General features: G+C 43.6%; 1 protein-coding gene and 1 pseudogene across 1 annotated transcript in view; one reads left to right on the top strand and one right to left on the bottom strand.

The window, feature by feature from the left end:
- The window catches only part of RNF10 (ring finger protein 10), a 39,117-nt gene that overhangs the window by 17,245 nt on the left and 2,753 nt on the right, over positions 1–19,119 (top strand). The window contains exons 3-14 of the mRNA XM_032431243.1: positions 884–1,083; positions 2,246–2,336; positions 4,833–5,017; positions 5,097–5,233; positions 8,113–8,273; positions 10,158–10,283; positions 10,525–10,786; positions 10,999–11,132; positions 12,332–12,449; positions 12,687–12,788; positions 14,241–14,396; positions 17,179–17,279. Of these exons, the coding sequence (XP_032287134.1) occupies positions 884–1,083; positions 2,246–2,336; positions 4,833–5,017; positions 5,097–5,233; positions 8,113–8,273; positions 10,158–10,283; positions 10,525–10,786; positions 10,999–11,132; positions 12,332–12,449; positions 12,687–12,788; positions 14,241–14,396; positions 17,179–17,279 (1,773 nt within the window). The remainder of the gene's footprint in view (positions 1–883; positions 1,084–2,245; positions 2,337–4,832; positions 5,018–5,096; positions 5,234–8,112; positions 8,274–10,157; positions 10,284–10,524; positions 10,787–10,998; positions 11,133–12,331; positions 12,450–12,686; positions 12,789–14,240; positions 14,397–17,178; positions 17,280–19,119) is intronic.
- On the bottom strand, positions 17,290–18,546 carry LOC116649065 (annotated as a pseudogene).

Here is a 19,119-nt window from a genome sequence, read left to right as displayed (position 1 = left end):
ATGTTAAGAGAGCCAAGAAAAGGGGCGCCTGGGTGGCTCAGTCGGTTAAGCGTCTGCCTTCGGCTCAGGTCATGATCCCAGGGTGCTGGGATCGAGCCCCACATCAGGCTCCTTGCTCAGCGGGGAGCCTGCTTCTCCCTCTCCCTCTGCCTGCCGCCCCCCCTGCTTGTGCTCTCTCTCTGTCAAATAAATAAATAAATAAAACCTTAAAAAATAAAGAGCCGAAAAAGCCCCAACATGATTTCTTCCATCTTTGTGTGCAGTGGTATTTCTCCCATGTGGTTTCTTGCCACTTTCTAAACTGTTTCTGAATCTGCTGATTGGGTTTATTTCTGGACACAGAGGTAGTCTGCCTACATGTTCTAATTCCGTCAGTTTTAATTAACAATGAATAGCAGTCGTGTCTTACACAGGAGGTCTCTCTGGCAGGATCCTGAAGCCCATGGCAGTTAGCAGCTGCCTGCAAGCCGCCTCCAGAGTATAGTTCCACAGACTCGCTTTTGCCAGAAACAAACCAAAGAACAAGTAGCTAATAAGAGTGAAGGTGTAGGAGTCCTATGGGACTGTCAAAAGATTAATCCAGTAAGTAAATCTTTGTACTTCAAGATAGCTAGAGGAGTTCATGTTGGGTTTTGTCACTTAATGGTTAATTGCCTTTTCACAGGGCAGGCTGAACAGTTTAAGTAATTGTATGTTAAAGGCCCTGGTCCCCCTCTCCACTCGCATCCACATCTTAGGTGGACTTTTGTATTATCCTCTCCTAGGAAGATTTAAGCCTGTGTTTCATTTAGTTAGTATTTTAAGCCATGTAGAAGGAGGGGTTGTGCTAGTTTCTGCTATAAATAAGTAATAATCTGAAATACTTGATTCGTTCTTGTTCTAGGTAGCAGAGGTTCAAAGGGCAGAGTTTAGCCCTGCCCAGTTCTCTGGTCCGAAGAAGATCAATCTGAACCACTTGTTGAATTTCACTTTTGAACCCCGTGGCCAGGCGGGTCACTTTGAAGGCAGTGGACATGGCAGCTGGGGAAAAAGGAACAAGTGGGGGCATAAGCCTTTTAACAAGGAACTCTTTTTACAGGCCAAGTGAGTATGTCTGCTCTTAGGAGGGAAGTGCAGTTGAGCCTCTGGGCAGTTGCTGGAGCTGAGAAGCAGCTTTTATTTTATTAATTTAGGAGAAGCTTTTATTTTATTTAAAAATTTTTATTTATTTGAGAGAGAGAGAGCACGAGCAGCGTGAGGGGCAGAGGGAGAAGTAGACTCCCCTCTTAGCAGGGAGCCCAACTTGGGGCTCGATCCCAGGACCCTGGGATCATGACCTGAGCCAAAGGCAGTTGCTCAACTGACTGAGCCTCCCAGGTGCCCCAGAAGAGGCTTCTTTTAAACTGCTGTGGGAGAGAGGTAGAAAGGGGATTGATCTGGTTCTTCTCCTCTCCCTCTCTCTCTCTCTCTCTCTTTTTGAGGGGGGGCAGTGGCAAGTGTTGAAAAACAGCTTTTCAAGCAGATGTTCTTGATGTTTAAAAGAATATAATACTTAAATAAATTAATGATAAAATTAATGCTTTTAGTGTCATGATGAGGTAGTAAAAGTGTTTGCTTTGGAATTGGACCCAGATTTGAATTTTATTTTGGCCTTCAACCTTGGGTAATTTGTTTAGCCACTTTGAGACTCAGCTTCTCCCTATAAAGGAGGAGAATTACTTAAGGAAGAATTGGATGACAAGTTGGAGTGTTTGGCATATATTTGCTCAAATACTGATCCCTTTTGTTTCCTTTTGTGTGTCATTAGTTATAATGTAAGTTTTGACCTTGGATCTAGACTGAAGTAACTGGTTAGTACCTTATATAAATTGGTAGTCAAATGATTGAGAATAGTCTTTCTACTGCCTTGAAGATTAGCTGTGTGCTGAGGTTTCTCACAGGGAGGGAAGAAATCTGGCTCCCTGCTGATTGATGGAGCCACAGTCTGGGTTAATTTTAGCTCAGGGGAGGCCTACAGCAGCTTGGCTGGGCTTGGAAGCAGAAGAAACAGAGTTCATGGTTTTAGACTCCTACTTGCCAAGTCTTTGGATTCCCTCCAGAGCCAGGGCTGAGAACTGAGGCTGAAGTCCTAGTTCAGTGCTTCACAAACCATGGCTGCTGATGGCCTGTATTTGATTACTAAGTGAAGGAGTAATGACTCTCTGCTGATGTCATGTTGGTGGATTCTGACAGTCTGCCTTTTCCTTGTCTTTTTCCCTATTTCCAGCTGCCAATTTGTAGTGTCTGAAGACCAGGACTACACAGTTCATTTTGCTGATCCTGATATCTTAGTCAACTGGGACTTTGTGGAACAAGTGGTGAGTAGCTGAGCTAAGCTTGTAAGCTGTTAGTGGGAGAGAGAACTAAGGAAATGGACCAGGGTGACACAGCAGCTGTTGGCTGGTTTCACTGTTGATACATTTTTCTGCATGGCCACACTGTAGACATACCCCAGAGATCAGTCCTGGTTTCTCCTCGAGTTCGTTTTGTGCTAATTGGCTGGTCTGCAGGATTGGGGAATTGGAGGACTCTCATCTAAAAGGTATCAAAGCAGGGGCGCCTGGGTGGCTCAGTCGTTAAGCGTCTGCCTTCGGCTCAGGTCATGATCCCGGGGTCCTGGGATCGAGCCCCGCATCGGGCTCCCTGCTCAGCGGGAAGCCTGCTTCTCCCTCTCCCACTCCCCCTGCTTGTATTCCCTCTCTCGCTGTGTCTCTCTCTGTCAAATAAATAAATAAAATCTTTAAAAAAAATAAAATAAAAGGTATCAAAGCAGTCCTATCTACGACCTCTCCTGGGAAGAAGGAACCAGGGAAATATATGAGCAACTCTGGTTACCCTCCTGACCTAGGATGGGCTCATTGCATGGACATGGCTTCATTGGTAGCCGTTTGTAGTAATCAGTATCAAATTAGGCCTCAGTCTTGTGGCAGGTGAATGAGCCATTAGCTGCACTGCTGTCTAAGCCACTGTTGCGTTTTGTTTTCTGTTGAAGTTAGGAGCTCTGGGTATTCCCTTGCTGCTCTTAGCTTATAGGGATGTAAAATACTTTTTAAAACTATAGGCCTCGGGGCGCCTGGGTGGCTCAGTTGTTAAGCGCCTGCCTTGGGCTCAGGTCATGATCCCAGGGTCCTGGGATCGAGCCCCACATCGGGCTCCCTGCTCCGCGGGAAGCCTGCTTCTCCCTCTGCCACTCCCCCTGCTTGTGTTCCCTCTCTCGCTGTGTCTAGCTCTGTCAAATAAATAAAATCTCTAAAAACAAAAAAAAACCAAAACTATAGGCCTCAAAGCCTGGCTTCCCATTAAGAATGAAAATCCATAAAATCATCAGAGAATGACAAAGAAGTCCTATGAAACCTAAGTTTTATATTCATTGGTTAAAAAATAAAGATGCATATAAAGTGAGTCTCATTGACTTCTCTGCTGGAAAATTACTGGTACGTTACCTCTTGACCTTTTTAATGCCTTTGTGTATGTGTACATATAAATCTTTTTTTTTATAAATGGGATCATAGGGGTGCCTGGGTGGCTCAGTCAGTTAAGCATCTGCCTTCGGCTCAAGTCATGATCCCAGGGTTCTGGGATCAAGTCCCACATTGGGCTACCTGCTCAGCCAGGAGCCTGCTTCTCCCTCTCCCCACTGCTCATGTTATCTCTCTCGCTCTCTCTCTCTCTCAAATAAATAAAATATTTTTAAGAAAATGGGATCGGGGCACCTGGGTGGCTCAGTTGTTAAGCATCTGCCTTCGGCTCAGGTCATGATCCCAGGGTCCTGGGTTTGAGCCCCACATTGGGCTCCCTGCTTCTCCCTCTCCACTCCCTCTGGTTGTGTTCCCTCTCTTGCTGTGTCTCTCTCTGTCAAATAAATAAAATCTAAAAAAAAAAAAAGGGATCATAGAGGCGCCTGGGTGACTCAGTTGTTAAGTGTCTGCCTTCGGCTCGGATCATGGTCCTAGGGTCCTGGGATTGAGCCCTGCATCGGGCTCCCTGCTCAGCGGTAGGCCTGCTTCTCCCTCTCCCACTCCCCCTGCTTGTGTTCCTTCTCTCACTGTCTCTGTCAAATAAATAAAATCTTTAAAACAAAAAAAAGGAATCATATATTGATTCATATATTGATTTTTGTCACTTTTTCCCTTTGTGGAACCTCTAAAATACCTTTTGTGTAGTTATATATGTGTATATATATACATATATATATATTTTTAAAGATCTACTTATTGAGAGAAAGAGAGCATGCACATGTGTGTGCACATGGGGTGGGGGTGGATAGGGAGAAGGAGACAGACTCAATGCTGAGTGGGGAGCCTCATGTGGGGCTTGATCCCAGAACTCTGAAATTATGACCTGAGCTGAAATCAAGAGTGGGATGCTTATGGGGTGATTGGGTAGCTCAGTTGGTTAAGTGACTGTCTTTGGCTTGGGTCATGATCCTGGAGTCCCAGGATCGAGTCCCGCATTGGACTCCCTGCTCAGCGGGGAGTCTGCTTCTCCCTTTGACTCCCCCCCTCATGCTCTCTCTCTCTCAAATAAATAAAATCGTAAAAAAAAAAAAGAAATGGGATGTTTTACTGACCGAACCACCCAGGTGCCTATTGTTATTCTATTAAGCCATTGTGGTTTCCTTAATGATTTACTTAAAGTGTTATTATATACCTGCTTTTTTTTTTCTTTTAATATACCTGCATTTTTGAACAGTTTTGTGAAGATGTGTTGAGTAGGAGATGTACAGGGTTGGGGATGGGAGAGAAGAGACTTTAACTTTGACAGTGCTATGTCAGTTTGAAAGCAGTGTAACTTGTGGTGCTGTTTTGTTTCAGCGCATTTGTAGCCATGAAGTGCCATCTTGCCCAATATGCCTATATCCACCTACTGCAGCCAAGATAACCCGTTGTGGACACATCTTCTGCTGGGCATGCATTCTGCACTACCTTTCACTGAGTGAGAAGACCTGGAGTAAATGTCCCATCTGTTACAGTTCTGTGCATAAGAAGGATCTCAAGAGGTGAGATGGAGACATTTAATAGATTAGACCCCCATCTGCTGACTCCTTGCTCTTTTCCATCTAAATGTCCATGTTACAGTGTTGTTGCCACAGAGTCACGGCAGTATGTTGTTGGTGATACCATTACGATGCAGCTGATGAAGAGGGAGAAAGGGGTCTTGTTGGCTTTGCCCAAATCCAAATGGATGAATGTAGACCATCCTATTCATCTAGGAGGTGAGTTCTGTTAATTTAGGGGGTAAATAATCCTGGGTACATCCTTTAAGGCTACTGAGTATATCTTTCTAATCAGAAATTGAGCCTTTGGGGCAAGCCATTTCTAGCATTTCCAGATCAGTTTTAGGATTCTGGTAGGTTAGAGGGGAGTTTGCAGAGAGCAGCTTAACCCTTGGTTTCAAGTATGGTTCAGTTATATATATTTTAATTTTAAAGATTTATTTATTCACTTACTTGAGAGAGAGAGAGAGAGCGGGAGAGAGCATGAAGAGATGCAAGGTCTCCGCTGAGCAGGGAGCCCGATGTGGGGCTCAATCCTGGGACTCCGGGATCGTGACCTGAGCCAAAGGCAGCCGATTAACTGACTGAGCCTCCCAGGCGCCCCTTAATTTTTCATTTTGTTGAAATGGTGCCTGTCAAGGAACTCTACGGTAGTCTAGTAGAAGAGACATACTGGTGGCCAGGCAATTAGAATATAGAATGTGAGAAGTATTCACAGTGAGGAAAGTGCACAGGGCTGTATGTTCTGTATTCCTTGCAGAAACGAGTATTGATTAAAGTGGCATTTCAGTCTCTGGGCAAAAGATATTTCTCAGTAAATAGTATTGAAACAATTGATTCTTCTCATGGAAGAAAAAGTTAGATCCCTGTCTCATACCATTCATAAAAATCAATTCCTCATGGATTGAGTAACTGAATTTTTAAAAATCTAAAACCTTTAAGAAAAAATATAGGACAGTATCTTTATAAATCCTCAGGTAGGGATGGATTTTTGAACCAGGCTAAAACCATAGATGCTATAAAAGAAAAAATAAATAAATGTGATTTTATAAGAATGAAATCTGACAAGATTCCTTGAAGTCAACAGGTGATAAACTAGGGGAAGATTTACACATTTTTAATTTAATTAATTAAAGATTTTATTTATTTGTCAGAGAGGGAGAGCACAAGCAGGGGGAGCAGCAGGCAGAGGGAGAAGCAGACTCCGCGCTGAGCAGGGAGCCCGATGCGGGACTTGATCCCAGGACCCTGGGATCATGACCTGAGCCTAAGGCAGATGCCTAACTGACTGAGCCACCCAAGTGTCCCAGATTTACACATTTAAAACTAATGTACAGGACATACAAGTGTCCTATAAATTAGATTAACAACCCAGTAGAAGAATGGGCTAAGCATGTGCAAAGCATTTTCTAGAAAAGGATATTGGAATACCTCCCAAGAATTATAGAGATTTAACTTTGCTAAGAATATGTAAATCAGGGCGCCTGGGTGGCTCAGTCGTTAAGCGTCTGCCTTCAGCTCAGGTCATGATCCCAGGGTCCTGGGGTCGAGCCCTGCATCGGGCTCCCCACTTGGCGGGAAGCCTGCTTCTCCCTCTCCCACTCCCACTGCTTGTGTTCCCGCTCTTGCTGTCTTTCTGTCAAGTAAATAAATAAAATCTTAAAAAAAAAAAAAGTTATGTAAATCAAAATGCCTGTCAGATTGACACACACAAAAAAGAAAAAAAACATTGGAAATACCAGGTTTTGGGAGGGCTAGGAAAATGAGTACTGTTGTTCTTGGTGGCAGTATAAATTGATGTAGCCTTTTGGGGGGAGCAATTTGGTAGTATTTAAAATATGCACAGGGGTGCCTGGCTGGCTCAATTGGAGGAACGTGGGACTCTTGATCTCAGGGTTGTGAGTTCGAGCCTCACATGGGGTATAGAGATTTCTTAAATAAAACTTAAAAAAAAAACAAAACAAAACCTTTGATCCAGCATTTATATTTAAATATCATAAGGAAATTATTTGCGCCAGAGAGCATGTATAAGGATTTTTTGTTAAAACGTAATAGAAGTTGACAATAAGCTGGATGTTCCATAAGGAACTTACTCAAAGTAGAGTGTATCATACTGTGGAGCACAATACAGAAGGTAAAAATTGGATCTCTGTATTAATATTTTGAGAGATTTTAGCACACATTGGATGAAAAATGAACAAAGCTTAGAGTTAATAATGTATGGGTAAACCTTTATTTCTTTAAATGAACATGGGTATATAAATGTATAGAAAAAGATTTGATGAATACATATTGAAATTTGTAAATGGTTATTTCTGGGTGGGTACTAGGATGGGAGAGTGGGGAAATGGTATTTGGAGGGTTTCTCAAAAGAATATTGTCTTAAACTTTTGAAAAAGTACAGAAAATATGGGGGAGGGAAGTAAAGGAAATAAATCCTCCACGATCCTTTTACCCAGAGGTACCCCAAAATTGTAGATTTTTTTCTATGCATGTATATTTTTGGGAGATTAGGATTAAATTTTCTAGTTTGGTGTCTGCATTTTATTCACGTAATGTATTTCTACATGTCAGTAAGTGTCCTCAGCAAACCATTTTTATTTAAAAAAAATTTTTTTAAAGCTTATTTATTTTTATTTTAAGTAATCTCAGCATCCACCATGGGGCTCAGACGCATGACCTGGAGATTAAGAGTTGTGCTCTCCCAACTGAGCCAGCCAGGTGCCCCAGAAAACCATTTTTAATGTCTGCAAAATTCTCTTTAATGAATATGTCATCATGTCATTAACTATTTCTTTATTATGGGACTATACTGGTTGGTAGTAGCTTTTTTGATATTACAGATGATGATGTAATTATTGAATGTTGTTTGGCTAAAATTTTTTTTTACTGCATCTTTTGTTTTCTTAGATTCTTTATAAAATGGGGTCAGAGTTAGAAACCTTGTATTAAAGTCATCGTTTAATTATTTTTTAGAAAATTACGTTAAATTACTCCCATCTTTACAACTTAGGGGAAAACTGTGTGTAAAAGTTCCTCTGTAGCCATGCGGTTGCTTTGAATGTTGCATTTTTGTGATCTTGCTGGCTTTCCTGTAGATGAGCAGCACAGCCAGTACTCCAAGTTGCTGCTGGCCTCTAAGGAGCAGGTGCTGCACCGGGTAGTTCGGGAAGAGAAAGTAGCTCTGGAGCAGCAACTGGCAGAGGAGAAGCACACTCCCGAGTCCTGCTTTATTGAGGCAGCTATTCAGGAGCTCAAGGTAAGACGATGCCTGGAAACAGGATAGGATGGTGGGGATAAGTTACCTCGGTCCCACATTTAAGATAGTGACCAGGGAAAGGCTAAAAAAGCCAGTTTGCTCTGCGTTTTGGTGATGGGAGGGAAGGGCTGACCTAATGTTTTTTTTGTGTTTTATTTTGATGGGGGGACCTAGTGGTTTTTAAAGTGCTCTCTGGAGCTGAAAGGAAGAAACTAAAATGATCTTATAGCTAGTTGAGTCACTGAAGTCTCTTAGGTTCTGAGTTAAGCAAGGTAGACTTTTTTTTCCCTAAGAAAACACTTGGATTTATTTTTAGAGATGTTTTATTTGAGGGGCATTTTGAAGAAAGTATGGCCTATCCAGCAGGCCCTAGCAATGCCTGCTGAGGATTTGGAGCAGCAGGAATTTCCCAAATACAGAATTTCCTAGGCTCTGTACCCTTTAATAGGTGTCAGAATCCCTGGTTGTGGGGCTCCACCCTGAGAAGTGGATTAAGTCAAGGCTGGGCGAAGTAGGCTTAATAATTTGCATTATAATGTGTTCCAGGGTGATTTTGATGTTGTTCATCCTCAGACCATATTTTGAGAATTACAGATCTTAATTAGAGCAATGAAAGGCCTTGTTTATTGAGCGATTGGCATGTGACAGGCCCTGTGCAAAGGTGCCGCTATTTACATTTATCTCACTTAAGCGTCATATCCTAGTGTGATAGATAGAACTATCCCCTTTCATGGATGAGGAGATGGAGTCATGGGTTACGTAAGGTAATTTGCTTGAGGACATATAGCTAATAAGAGGTGAAGCTGATATTTGAATTCCTGTCTTTTCTGAGCCTTCTCTGGCAGGGTACTGTGTATTTAATTTGGTTTTTTTCCTATAATGCAGAGTATTTGTTCAAGTGCATTTCAGAGAAGAAAAGCTGTATCGAAGTAGAGCTGTCCAGGGGCGCCTGGGTGGCTCAGTCGGTTAAGCGGCTGCCTTTGGCTCAGGTCATGATCCCAGGGTCCTGGGATCGAGCCCCGCATCTGGCTCCCTGCTCGGCGGAGAGCCTGCTTCTCCCTCTCCCTCTGTCTGCCGCTCTGCCTACTTATGCTCTCTCTCTCTCTCTCTCTCTCTCTCTCTCTCTGTTAAATAAATAAATAAAAATCTTAAAAAAAAAAAAAAAGAAGTAGAGCTGTCCAGGTTGAGGTGGGTGTTGGCCAAACCCCTGCCTCCTGCACTGGGGCTCTTTAAGCGTAGCTTATAAAGACAAGAAGACGAGGGTGCCTGGGTGGCTCAGTTGGTTAGGCGACTGCCTTCGGCTCAGGTCATGATCCCGGAGTCCTGGGATCGAGTCCCACATCGGGCTCCCTGCTCGGCGGGGAGTCTCCTCCTCCCTCTGACCCTACCCCCTCTTGCGCTCTCTCTCTCACTCTCTCTCTCTCTCAAATAAATAAATAAAATCTTTAAAAAAAAAAAAAAAAGACAAGAAGACGAATTCCGTGTTCTTGGATTTGTATTCAGGAAGCTTTTGTGTAGTGTTACCATTGTCACTGTCACAGATTCTAAGCAGAATACCATCCCATTTGGGTACCAAGTGCTTTTTGCTTCCTGTTTACTTTAAAGATTGAGGATTTTAAGTACTTAAAATCCAGGCACCCCTGGCAATTACGTTCTAAGAGCAAGATTGAAAATAGTCAAAATAAATAATCAAAATATATAGGATTAGATGAAATGAGTGCTATGGAGAAAAATAAAGCAGTGAGGGGGGATGGGAGCACTCTTCCCATTGGGTCTTGTTGCCTTTTAACTTACGCTTCTGTGGAGAGAGTCCGTTGTAAGTCCTTGCCAAATTCAGTGTTTCTGGAAACTTAACTTTCTCTGGTCTTCTCTCTGGTGGTCTAGACTCGGGAAGAGGCTCTGTCAGGATTGACTGAAAGCGGAAGGGAGGTCCCTGGTGTTGTGCCTGCCCTGGAACAACTGGTGCTGATGGCTCCCTTGGCGAAGGAGTCCGCTTTTCAACCCAGGAAGGTGAGTGTGTCCCTGTTCCAGACTAAACGGCTGCCGTGCGTCAGTGCTGCTGTTGAGGTTGTAGGCGCTGGACTTTGTGGGGAGAGGAGGGGCTATGAGATTTCCTGCGTGCTTATTAGTTCTTCACCCAGGGATGTTAAATCTGTGAATGTGACAGCTAAGAAAAACATCCAGAGAACTTGGTTCCGGTGCCTACCTTTGCCACATGTACTTTCTTTTGATGTAGAATTTGTCCCAACAGGGTGTGCTAGAGTATCTGTCTGCTTTTGATGAAGAGACCACCGAAGTTTGTTCTCTGGGCTCCCCTCGTCCTCTTGCTCTCCCTCTGGTGGAGGAAGAGGAAGCAGTGTCTGACCCAGAGCCCGAGGCCTGTGATGACTCGGAGTTAGCAGATGACAGTCTCGGAGAGGGGACCATTTGTCCTGAGTCCAGCCAGCAGGAACCCATCACCAAGCCAGGCTTCACACACCTGAGCAGCTCTCCTTGTTACTACTTTTACCAAGGTGAGTGTCCCCGAGAGGAGGGCTGGGTTGCCATAGAGAGGTTTCAGCCAGATGACCTGGCCTCTTAGCAGGAGGAGGTATTGCTGCTGGTTGTGGGCGCTTGGGTCTGTTGTGCCTTTGGCCTCGGGGAGGGAGAGGCAGGCCTAGCTCTGCGGGGGGCCCTCTCTTGAGGACCGGCCAAGACTGTTGTGTGAGAGAGCGCTTGTCTTCAGCGGAGGACGGGCAGCACATGTTCCTGCACCCTGTGAATGTGCGCTGCCTTGTGAGGGAGTACGGCAGCCTGGAGCAGAGCCCGGAGAAGATCTCGGCGGTAGTGGTGGAGATCTCCGGCTACTCCATGTCCGAGGTAAGGTCCTGCCTGCCCTGAGGGGCACGGTTCCAGAGTGCCATCAACCTGTTCTCTTTGACGTGGGCTAGCCAGCCCTTGCTCCCAATCCTTCAGGGATCGTAGCTCTTGTATTTGTAAGTCTATTTTTGTCACTGATGATGCCCGCAAAGTTTTGAGAGATTAAATCGTGCTCCCTTATCATGCTGGGGTTCTGTTAGTAACCACTGCTCTCTGCTTCACAGGTTCATTTGTTGTGGTTTGTCCCAGTTTCATTCAAGATGAGTTTGTTTTTCTCTTTTTCTTTATGGCTTGGGAAAAATGTCCAAGGAATCGAAAAGTTCTTGGATGCTCTACACTAGGTTATATAAGCTTGAAACACATTTTTGGCTCAGCAGATAACCTGTTAATTATTGTCTGATAATTTACATATGTGAGTTTTTACCCTTTGAGAGTTATCCCTGTGTTGATCACAAATTTGTTACAAGCCTCAAAATTAGAGACTATGAGTACCATAAACTTTTCATCAAACATGCAGAAAATGAATGGAAAAGAAACTTAAATTGATGGCCTTAATTTTTTTTTTTTTAAGATTTTATTTATTTGAGAGCGAGTGAGAGAGAAAGCATGAGAGGGGAGAGGGCAGAGGGAGAAGCAGGGTCCCCGCTGAGCCGGGATCCCGATGTGGGACTCGATCCTGGGAACTCCACGATCATGAACCGAGCCGAAGGCAGTTGCTTAACCAACTGAGCCACCCAGGTGCCCCAGATGGTCTTCATTTTTTCACTGTTTCAGGCCAAGCTTTATTCATAGGGAAATCTGCTTTATCTGCCTTCCCAGTTATCATTAATTTTGTCTGTGGATCCCAGGTTTTCAAATACTCTTTTATCTCCCCTTGTTCTCCCCCCTCAGTTGTGGGCCTCAGAAAATCAGAAATAGCTGATCAGCTTTAGATTATTTATTACCAATTTATTCATTCGCAGCACAAACCTAAAAACTGCCTTTTGGTTGCTCATTCTACCTTATTGTATGTTAATTGACAGTTTCTGTTTGGCTTTGCAAAATGGTGATAACTTGAGTACTGCTCTTTGAGCCCCCGTGCTGTGTGTGAGTGTGCTGCTGTGTGTGAGTGTGCGTACTGTTGGCTGTCTGGGGTGGGAACCTCTGTCCTCAGAGCCTGGCCCAGTGTTAGTTGAGTTTTGGTCCCTTTTCCATGGTAGGACGTTCGACAGCGCCATAGATACCTCTCTCACCTGCCGCTCACCTGTGAGTTCAGCATCTGTGAGCTGGCTCTGCAGCCTCCTGTGGTCTCTAAGGAAACCCTAGAGATATTCTCAGGTAAGAATGCACCCACTCTGCTTCTCTTCATGGAGGAGTTCAGGGGTTCTTCTGACTGGAAACCCAGTGTGGGAGGAATTAAGGAGCTCCATCATGAGCCTCCATACCTCCAGAAACACTCCATCTATTCATCCAGTCCGGCTGTTCCCTTATGTGGCCTTAGCTACTAGTCACCTGGGAGGAGTTAATGGTTAGGCTGTCCTTGGGCTGCCTCCTCACCATCTGACCAACCCACAGATGACATTGAGAAGAGGAAGCGTCAGCGCCAGAAGAAGGCTCGGGAGGAACGCCGCCGGGAGCGCAGGATTGAGATGGAGGAGAACAAGAAACAGGGCAAGTGTAAGTTCAGGAGCTCCCAAAATTGACTAGTACAGCTGTGCGTCATCTTAGGAGAGTCTCAGTGCTTGGGCCCAGGAGCCAGACTGCTTGGTTCACATCTCAGCCCTGCCACTTGTTGTTTTCTTCAACTCTTATATGTGAATCATGAGGGTACCTCCTTCATAGGCTTGTTTGAGAATTAAGTGGGTTAATGTGAGTCAAAGCTCATAGCTCTTAAGGGATGAGGTTAAATTCATCCTTGGCGTAGTGGTGAAAAAACATGTACTGGGAAGAGAATTGGAGATCTGCTGAATTTGGTGTCTAATTTGTCTCCTGTGCACTCTAGATGGAACATTGATCCCACCTTTGACTGTATTAAAGGGGACATCTATACTTAGCAGAGCATGTCTGCCAAGGGGGTCTATATAGTAGAAACCTTGACAAACTAGGAAATATGTCCAGGTTAGATTTTCATACCAGTAAGTATAGAGTCTTTTGATCTGCCCCTCCAACATAAGCTTCATTGAACCCAGGAGATTAGTGTGACATGAGGGCCTACTTTCCTCCAGAAAACAAAGAATTGAGTCCTCTGCTAGGAAAGGACTTCACTGTTTTTGACTACATATAGTATGGTAAACATAAATTTTACTTCTCTGGGGTACCTGGGTGGCTCAGTTGGTTAAGTGTCTGCCTTTGGCTCATGTCATGATCTTGGGGTCCTGGGATCGAGCCCCATGTCAGGCTCCTGGCTCAGCAGGGAGTCTGCTTCTCCCTTTCCTTCTACCTCTCTCCCCTGCTCATGTTCTCTCTGTGTGTCTCAAATGAATAAATTAAAAAAAAAAATCTTAATTTTTTTTTACTTCTCAAACTAGGTTAAGTATATAGCTGGGGTCCCAATGCTATATAGCTGTTTGGCACATTTCCCAAATGTTTGAAAAACTGGTGTTTCAGGAACAGGCGCTTTTTGTTTTGCCTTCTTTATTATGGAAATATTCAAAGACAAGTATATAGAATAATATAGTTAAGCCCCATGTTTATCATGTAGCTTCAATTAGGAATAGTAAGAACAAGGGATTTATTTATTAATTTTTATTTTTTATTTCACTTTTTAAAAAGATTTATGTATTTCAGAGAGAGTGCATGCACAGGCAAGTGGGGTGGGGGGGAGGGAGGGGGCAGGTAGAGGGGGCAGCAGGGCAGAGGGAGAGAATCCCCAAGCAGACTCTCCCCTCTGAGGGCGGAGCCCAAAGTGGGCTCGATCTCATGACCCACGAGGTCAAGACCTGAGCTGAAATCAAGAGTCAGACGCTTCACCTGCTGAGCCACTCAGGTGCCCCTAAATTTGGGTTTTAAAGCTTCTGTTTATATCCTTTTTTTAGACCCTTGGGGGATTCATATTGACGGTCCTCAACTGTTGGAAAAGATTTGAGGAATATTCTAAATGGGCCTACCATTCTCATCTTTTCTTTGCAGACCCAGAAGTCCACATTCCCCTAGAGAATCTACAGCAGTTTCCTGCCTTCAATTCCTATACCTGCACCTCCGGTTCTGCTTTGGGTCCCACCAGCACCGAGGGCCATGGTGCCCTCTCCCTTTCTCCTCTTAGCAGAAGTCCAGGTTCCCAAGCAGGTAAATGAGTTGGGATTTAAAGAATGAAGTTGGCCACCAGCCACAGACCTTAAGCAAAGCCCTGGTGTCTGAATTTATAACTCTGACCTACTCAGCATGATGGGATCTTTAGGTGACTAACATTACTTTGGGTAGTTAATATATTCCTGAGGTACGTCAGATTTTTGCCATTTGATTCACCTTTCCCATTGGCGGTACTGACTACTTTATACCCTGCTGTCTTCTAAAAATCTCAAAACCTCAGGGCAGTTCATATGGCAGGACAGTTTAACTTAGATTCTTCCCTGTGACCCAGCTGTTTTATTTCTAGTTTGTACTTGTGATATAATCCCCTTGTATGCCTAAGCATCTTTGTACATGTCCCCTTATTGTAGCATTGTTTATAATGGGGTGGGGGAAGCTTATGAAATCTGGTGGTAAGGTAATGGCTGAATTGTATAGCATTTATACTATGAAATACTTTACACCTATTGAAGAGGTTAATAGCCGTCTTCATACACTAATGGGTGGACTTTTAAGATAAAAGGAGGTTGTAGAACAAGACAAAGTATGATACCACTTGGGGGTTTTATTTATTTTTTTTAAGTAGGCTCCATGCCCGATGTGGGGTTTGAACTCATGATCCTGAGATCAAGTTGTATACTCTACCAACTGAACTAGCCAGGCACCCCACATTTGTGGATTTTAAAAGAACAGAAAAATCAGCATTTTGTTATGGGTTTATATATCTAAATGTGTAGAAAAATAATACTGAGGGGCGCCTGGGTGGCTTAGTTGTCAAGTGTCTACCTTCAGCTCAGGTCATGATCCCAGGGTCCTGGGATCGAGCCCCGCATCGGGCTCCCTGCTCGGCGGGAAGCCTGCTTCTCCCTCTCCCACTCCCCCTGCTTGTGTGCCCTCTCTCTCTGTGTCTCTCTCTGTCAAATAAATAAAATCTTAAAAAAAAAAAGAAAAGAAAAATACTGAGATGATTATGTTCCAAACTGGTAATGGTGTTTTACTCTAGGAAGTGAGGTAAGGATTCAGAGGTTGTTCAAAGAGGCTTTAGCCTTTTAAAATACTTTTTTTAAAGAGAGAATGTATTGGGCGTCTGGGTGGCTCAGATGGTTAAGCGTCTGCCTTCGGCTCAGGTCACGATCCCAGGGTCCTGGGATGGAGTCCCACATCGGGCTCCCTGCTCCTTGGGAGCCTGCTTCTCCCTCTGCCTCTCTCTCTCTCTCTCTCTCTGTGTCTCTCATGAATAAAAAAAAAAAAAAAAAAATGTATTGTGTTAGGAAATTAAACGTTTATCTTTTCTAATCTTCATCCACATGGCTGATAGTTTTTGATAATTAACATGTATTTCTTTGCCAGCCATTTTAATAAAATGTCCAGAGCAGAATGTTTAAAACTCTTGGTGACCCTCTTGTGATCATATGCCTGTCACTTTGTAGATTAGGAGCCTGAGGCTAAGGCAGCGGCTTAGTGACAGGAATATGACTGAAACCTGCATCTTGAGGGCCATGTGCATGACCATTATGCTCTTTAGTTTAAGAAGAGAGCTGCTACACAGAGGAATATGGCAGAAGGTAATCATCTCAGCTGACTCTCCAGGCCTAGGTACTAGGGACTGTCATGGACTAGTTTTATGTGAATGAAAAAGTTTCAAGAAAAATAAAATGTGATCAGGTTAGCCTCTATGTTCCGACCAGATGTCTCTGACCTGGGAATATTCAGTTAGAATCCAAAACACACACACACACAAACACACACAAACAAAATCCAGTATGAAGATGCAAGCTTTTCCTTGATACTCCCTAGGTAATAGTCTCCATCCTTTCTGACCTACAGTTGACCATTTCCCACAGGTCTATCCACTGTCCTGATCACTGCTGGGAGGGAAGGGCCTGTTCACTCTCCCAGTAGTAGACCCTTCCGCAGTCAGCCAAGGCTATTTAAGTACTCTCATTCCTAGCACCATCCAACTGCTCTTGCATAACATTGACTACATTATCTGTGATATAAAAATTGTGTTTGTGTATGTGCTTTCACATACTAGCTTTTCTAAGGCAAGAGTTAGCTGCTTTAGAAAGGGTTTTTCTTAGTGCGGGAATAGATTCTGCTATGCTTTCTAGTATTACTGTGACTACTAAGCTTTTCTCTCCCTAGATCACTAGTGTGAATAGTGGGCCATGTTCTTGACTTTTTAAGAACATGGCAGAATTGAAATTGCATCAGGTTTGCTTTTTGAGGTGGGGCTGGTAATTATCCAGACCTGATTCAGGGTTCATCTTTTCTCTCTTGTTAAGAATAGACTAGCTCGGGGCACCTGGGTGGCTCAGTCATTAAGCATCTGCCTTCAGCTCAGGTCATGATCACTGGGTCCTGGGATCGAGCCCCGTATCGGGCTCCCTGCTCAGTGGGAAGCCTGCTTCTCCCTCTCCCACTCCTCCTGTTTGTTCCCTCTCTTGCTGTCTCTCTCTCTCTCTCTCTCTCTGTCAATTAAATAAATAAAATCTTTAAAAAAAAAAGAATAGACTAGCTCGGGGCACCTGGGTGGCTCAGTCGGTTAGGCGGCTGCCTTCGGCTCAGGTCGTGATCACTGGGTCCTGGGATCGAGCCCTGCATTGGGCTCCCTGCTCAGCGGAGAGCCTGCTTCTCCCTCTCCCTCTGCCGCTCTGCCTACTTGTGCTCTCTATCTCTGTTAAATAAATAAATAAAAATCTTTAAAAAAAAAAAAAAAAAGAATAGACTAGCTCCTTGGAGCTTGACTTACATAATCAGGTCTCTGGTTTCCTTTCAGACTTTCTGCTGACCCCTCTGTCACCCACTGCCAGTCAGGGCAGTCCTTCATTCTGCGTTGGGAGTCTGGAAGAAGACTCTCCCTTCCCTTCCTTTGCCCAGGTAAATCTTTTGCTTGTAAAACAGCCCAAGGGTATCTAACATGAACTCTGCTGCTTGTTCTTTCTGGAAATCTTTCCATTGGAAAAGGAGAGACTTACAGGCTAATGTTGCATGGATGGTAATAATCGTGGAAAGCTTTTTTCAGAGGAAATCTCATGGATTTAGTCTCAGATATTACTGTATAGACTTACCAAGGAAAGAGGCCAAGAGTAGCTGAGGGAGAATCAGAGCTTCAGTTATATAGCAAATCATTAGATACTTGGGTAGTGAGCACTGTTGTAGGGGCTGGGGAGACATCAGTCAATTTTAGCTGGTCCCTAGTTCTAGGACCTTGGATTCAGGTAGTGTGTATCTGTTACAGATAATAAACCATTCCTCTTCACTTTGGGAAGGGAAAGGTCTTGGCTGTTCTATAACTAGCCAGACCAGCTTTCTTGGGCAGCTGGGTTAGAGGAACACTAGGCTAGTGACACTTGTCAGACCGCCCCCCCGCCCCAGTAATTGAAGTATTTTTATTTTATGTACAACGAGTTAGCATTAAGGTAGGTCTCTTGAAGGAAGTTCACTTAATCCAATTTACTGAAGCCTGTATCCTTTGAGTACTGATGGAAACACTGGTGGCACATACTGAGGCCCTCTTTCCGGATCTCAGACCGTGTGGGCTTGAGCAGACACAGCAAGAACAAGAACCCTGGCTAAATTTCCTTGCATGGCTCAGGTAGAGCTGCTGGTGACCCAGCTTGCTCTCTTGGATGCAGCGACACAAAAGGATGTCAGATGACTTTATTAATCTTTAAAACAACAAACCAACACTCAGCATTCCTCCATTGAGATAACTAAGGAAGATGGATGGACAGCTTGCCAACACCCTCATTAGAAGTTATTATTAACCTCTTTGGGGCTAGTTTGGAATCATTAGCTTAACAGTTCTTTAGAGCAGGTGATAGTGGATGTTTCTTAACAACGAATGGCAGTGTGTGCTGAGAAATAAGCAGGAATTGGACTTTAGTAAGGAGAGTCCTGAAGTCAAGGAGGAAGAAATAATTGAGAGCAATCCCAAGTATTAACTGGTAGGCTTCAGAGGTGATAATTGTGCAAGTGGCTCCCAGGAGTTATGTCAAATGCTTAAGTTGTTTTTTTATGCTAGGTTTTATTGCCATTGCTTTTTTTCAGCATTATATGGTGAACAATTTCAAACTTAAAAGCGTTGAAGGAATAGCATAGTGAACGCTTTTACCTCTCACCTAGGTTCACCAATTGTTAGCATTTTGCTAACAATTCTCTTTTTACTGTTTTACTATGTTGAAAATAAGTTACAGACCTCATGAATGACAGTTCACCACCAAATACGAGACAAATGGCCCCCAAATGACATTCTTCTGTATAAGCACACTTGTCATGACCACATCAAAGAAATTCAGCTAATTAAATACCTCATATAGTATATGTTTCTATTTCTCCATTTGTCTCAAGGGTCCTGTATTGTTTTCAGTCAGGTCCAATCAAAGATTGCTCATCGTATGTATTTGTCAAGTCTCTTTAGTCTTCTTTGATCCATAACGGTTTCTCTAGCCTCTTTTTTTTTGTTTTCTTCCTATGGCATGGATATTTTTGAAGCATCCAGGCCATTTGTTGTATATGGAGCTCTAGAGTTTGGATTTGTTGGTTTCTTTTTTTCATGAGTAGATTCGGGTTAAACATCTAAACATTCTGGCAAGAATAAAACATAGGTGATCTATTTTTTAATGACCTTTTAAGAGTAAGATGATTCAGATGCCATATTATTTGAACCCCAAACTCCCAGGGACCAAGGGAAAAGATCATGGTAAAGAAAGGTTAT

This window comes from Phoca vitulina, unplaced genomic scaffold (assembly GCF_004348235.1).
Source record: "Phoca vitulina isolate PV1807 unplaced genomic scaffold, GSC_HSeal_1.0 scaffold46, whole genome shotgun sequence".
In the NCBI taxonomy this organism is placed as follows: Eukaryota; Metazoa; Chordata; class Mammalia; order Carnivora; family Phocidae; genus Phoca; species Phoca vitulina.
The sequence above is the reverse complement of the archived record's forward strand: the minus strand, read 5'-3'. Positions and strand labels throughout refer to the sequence as shown.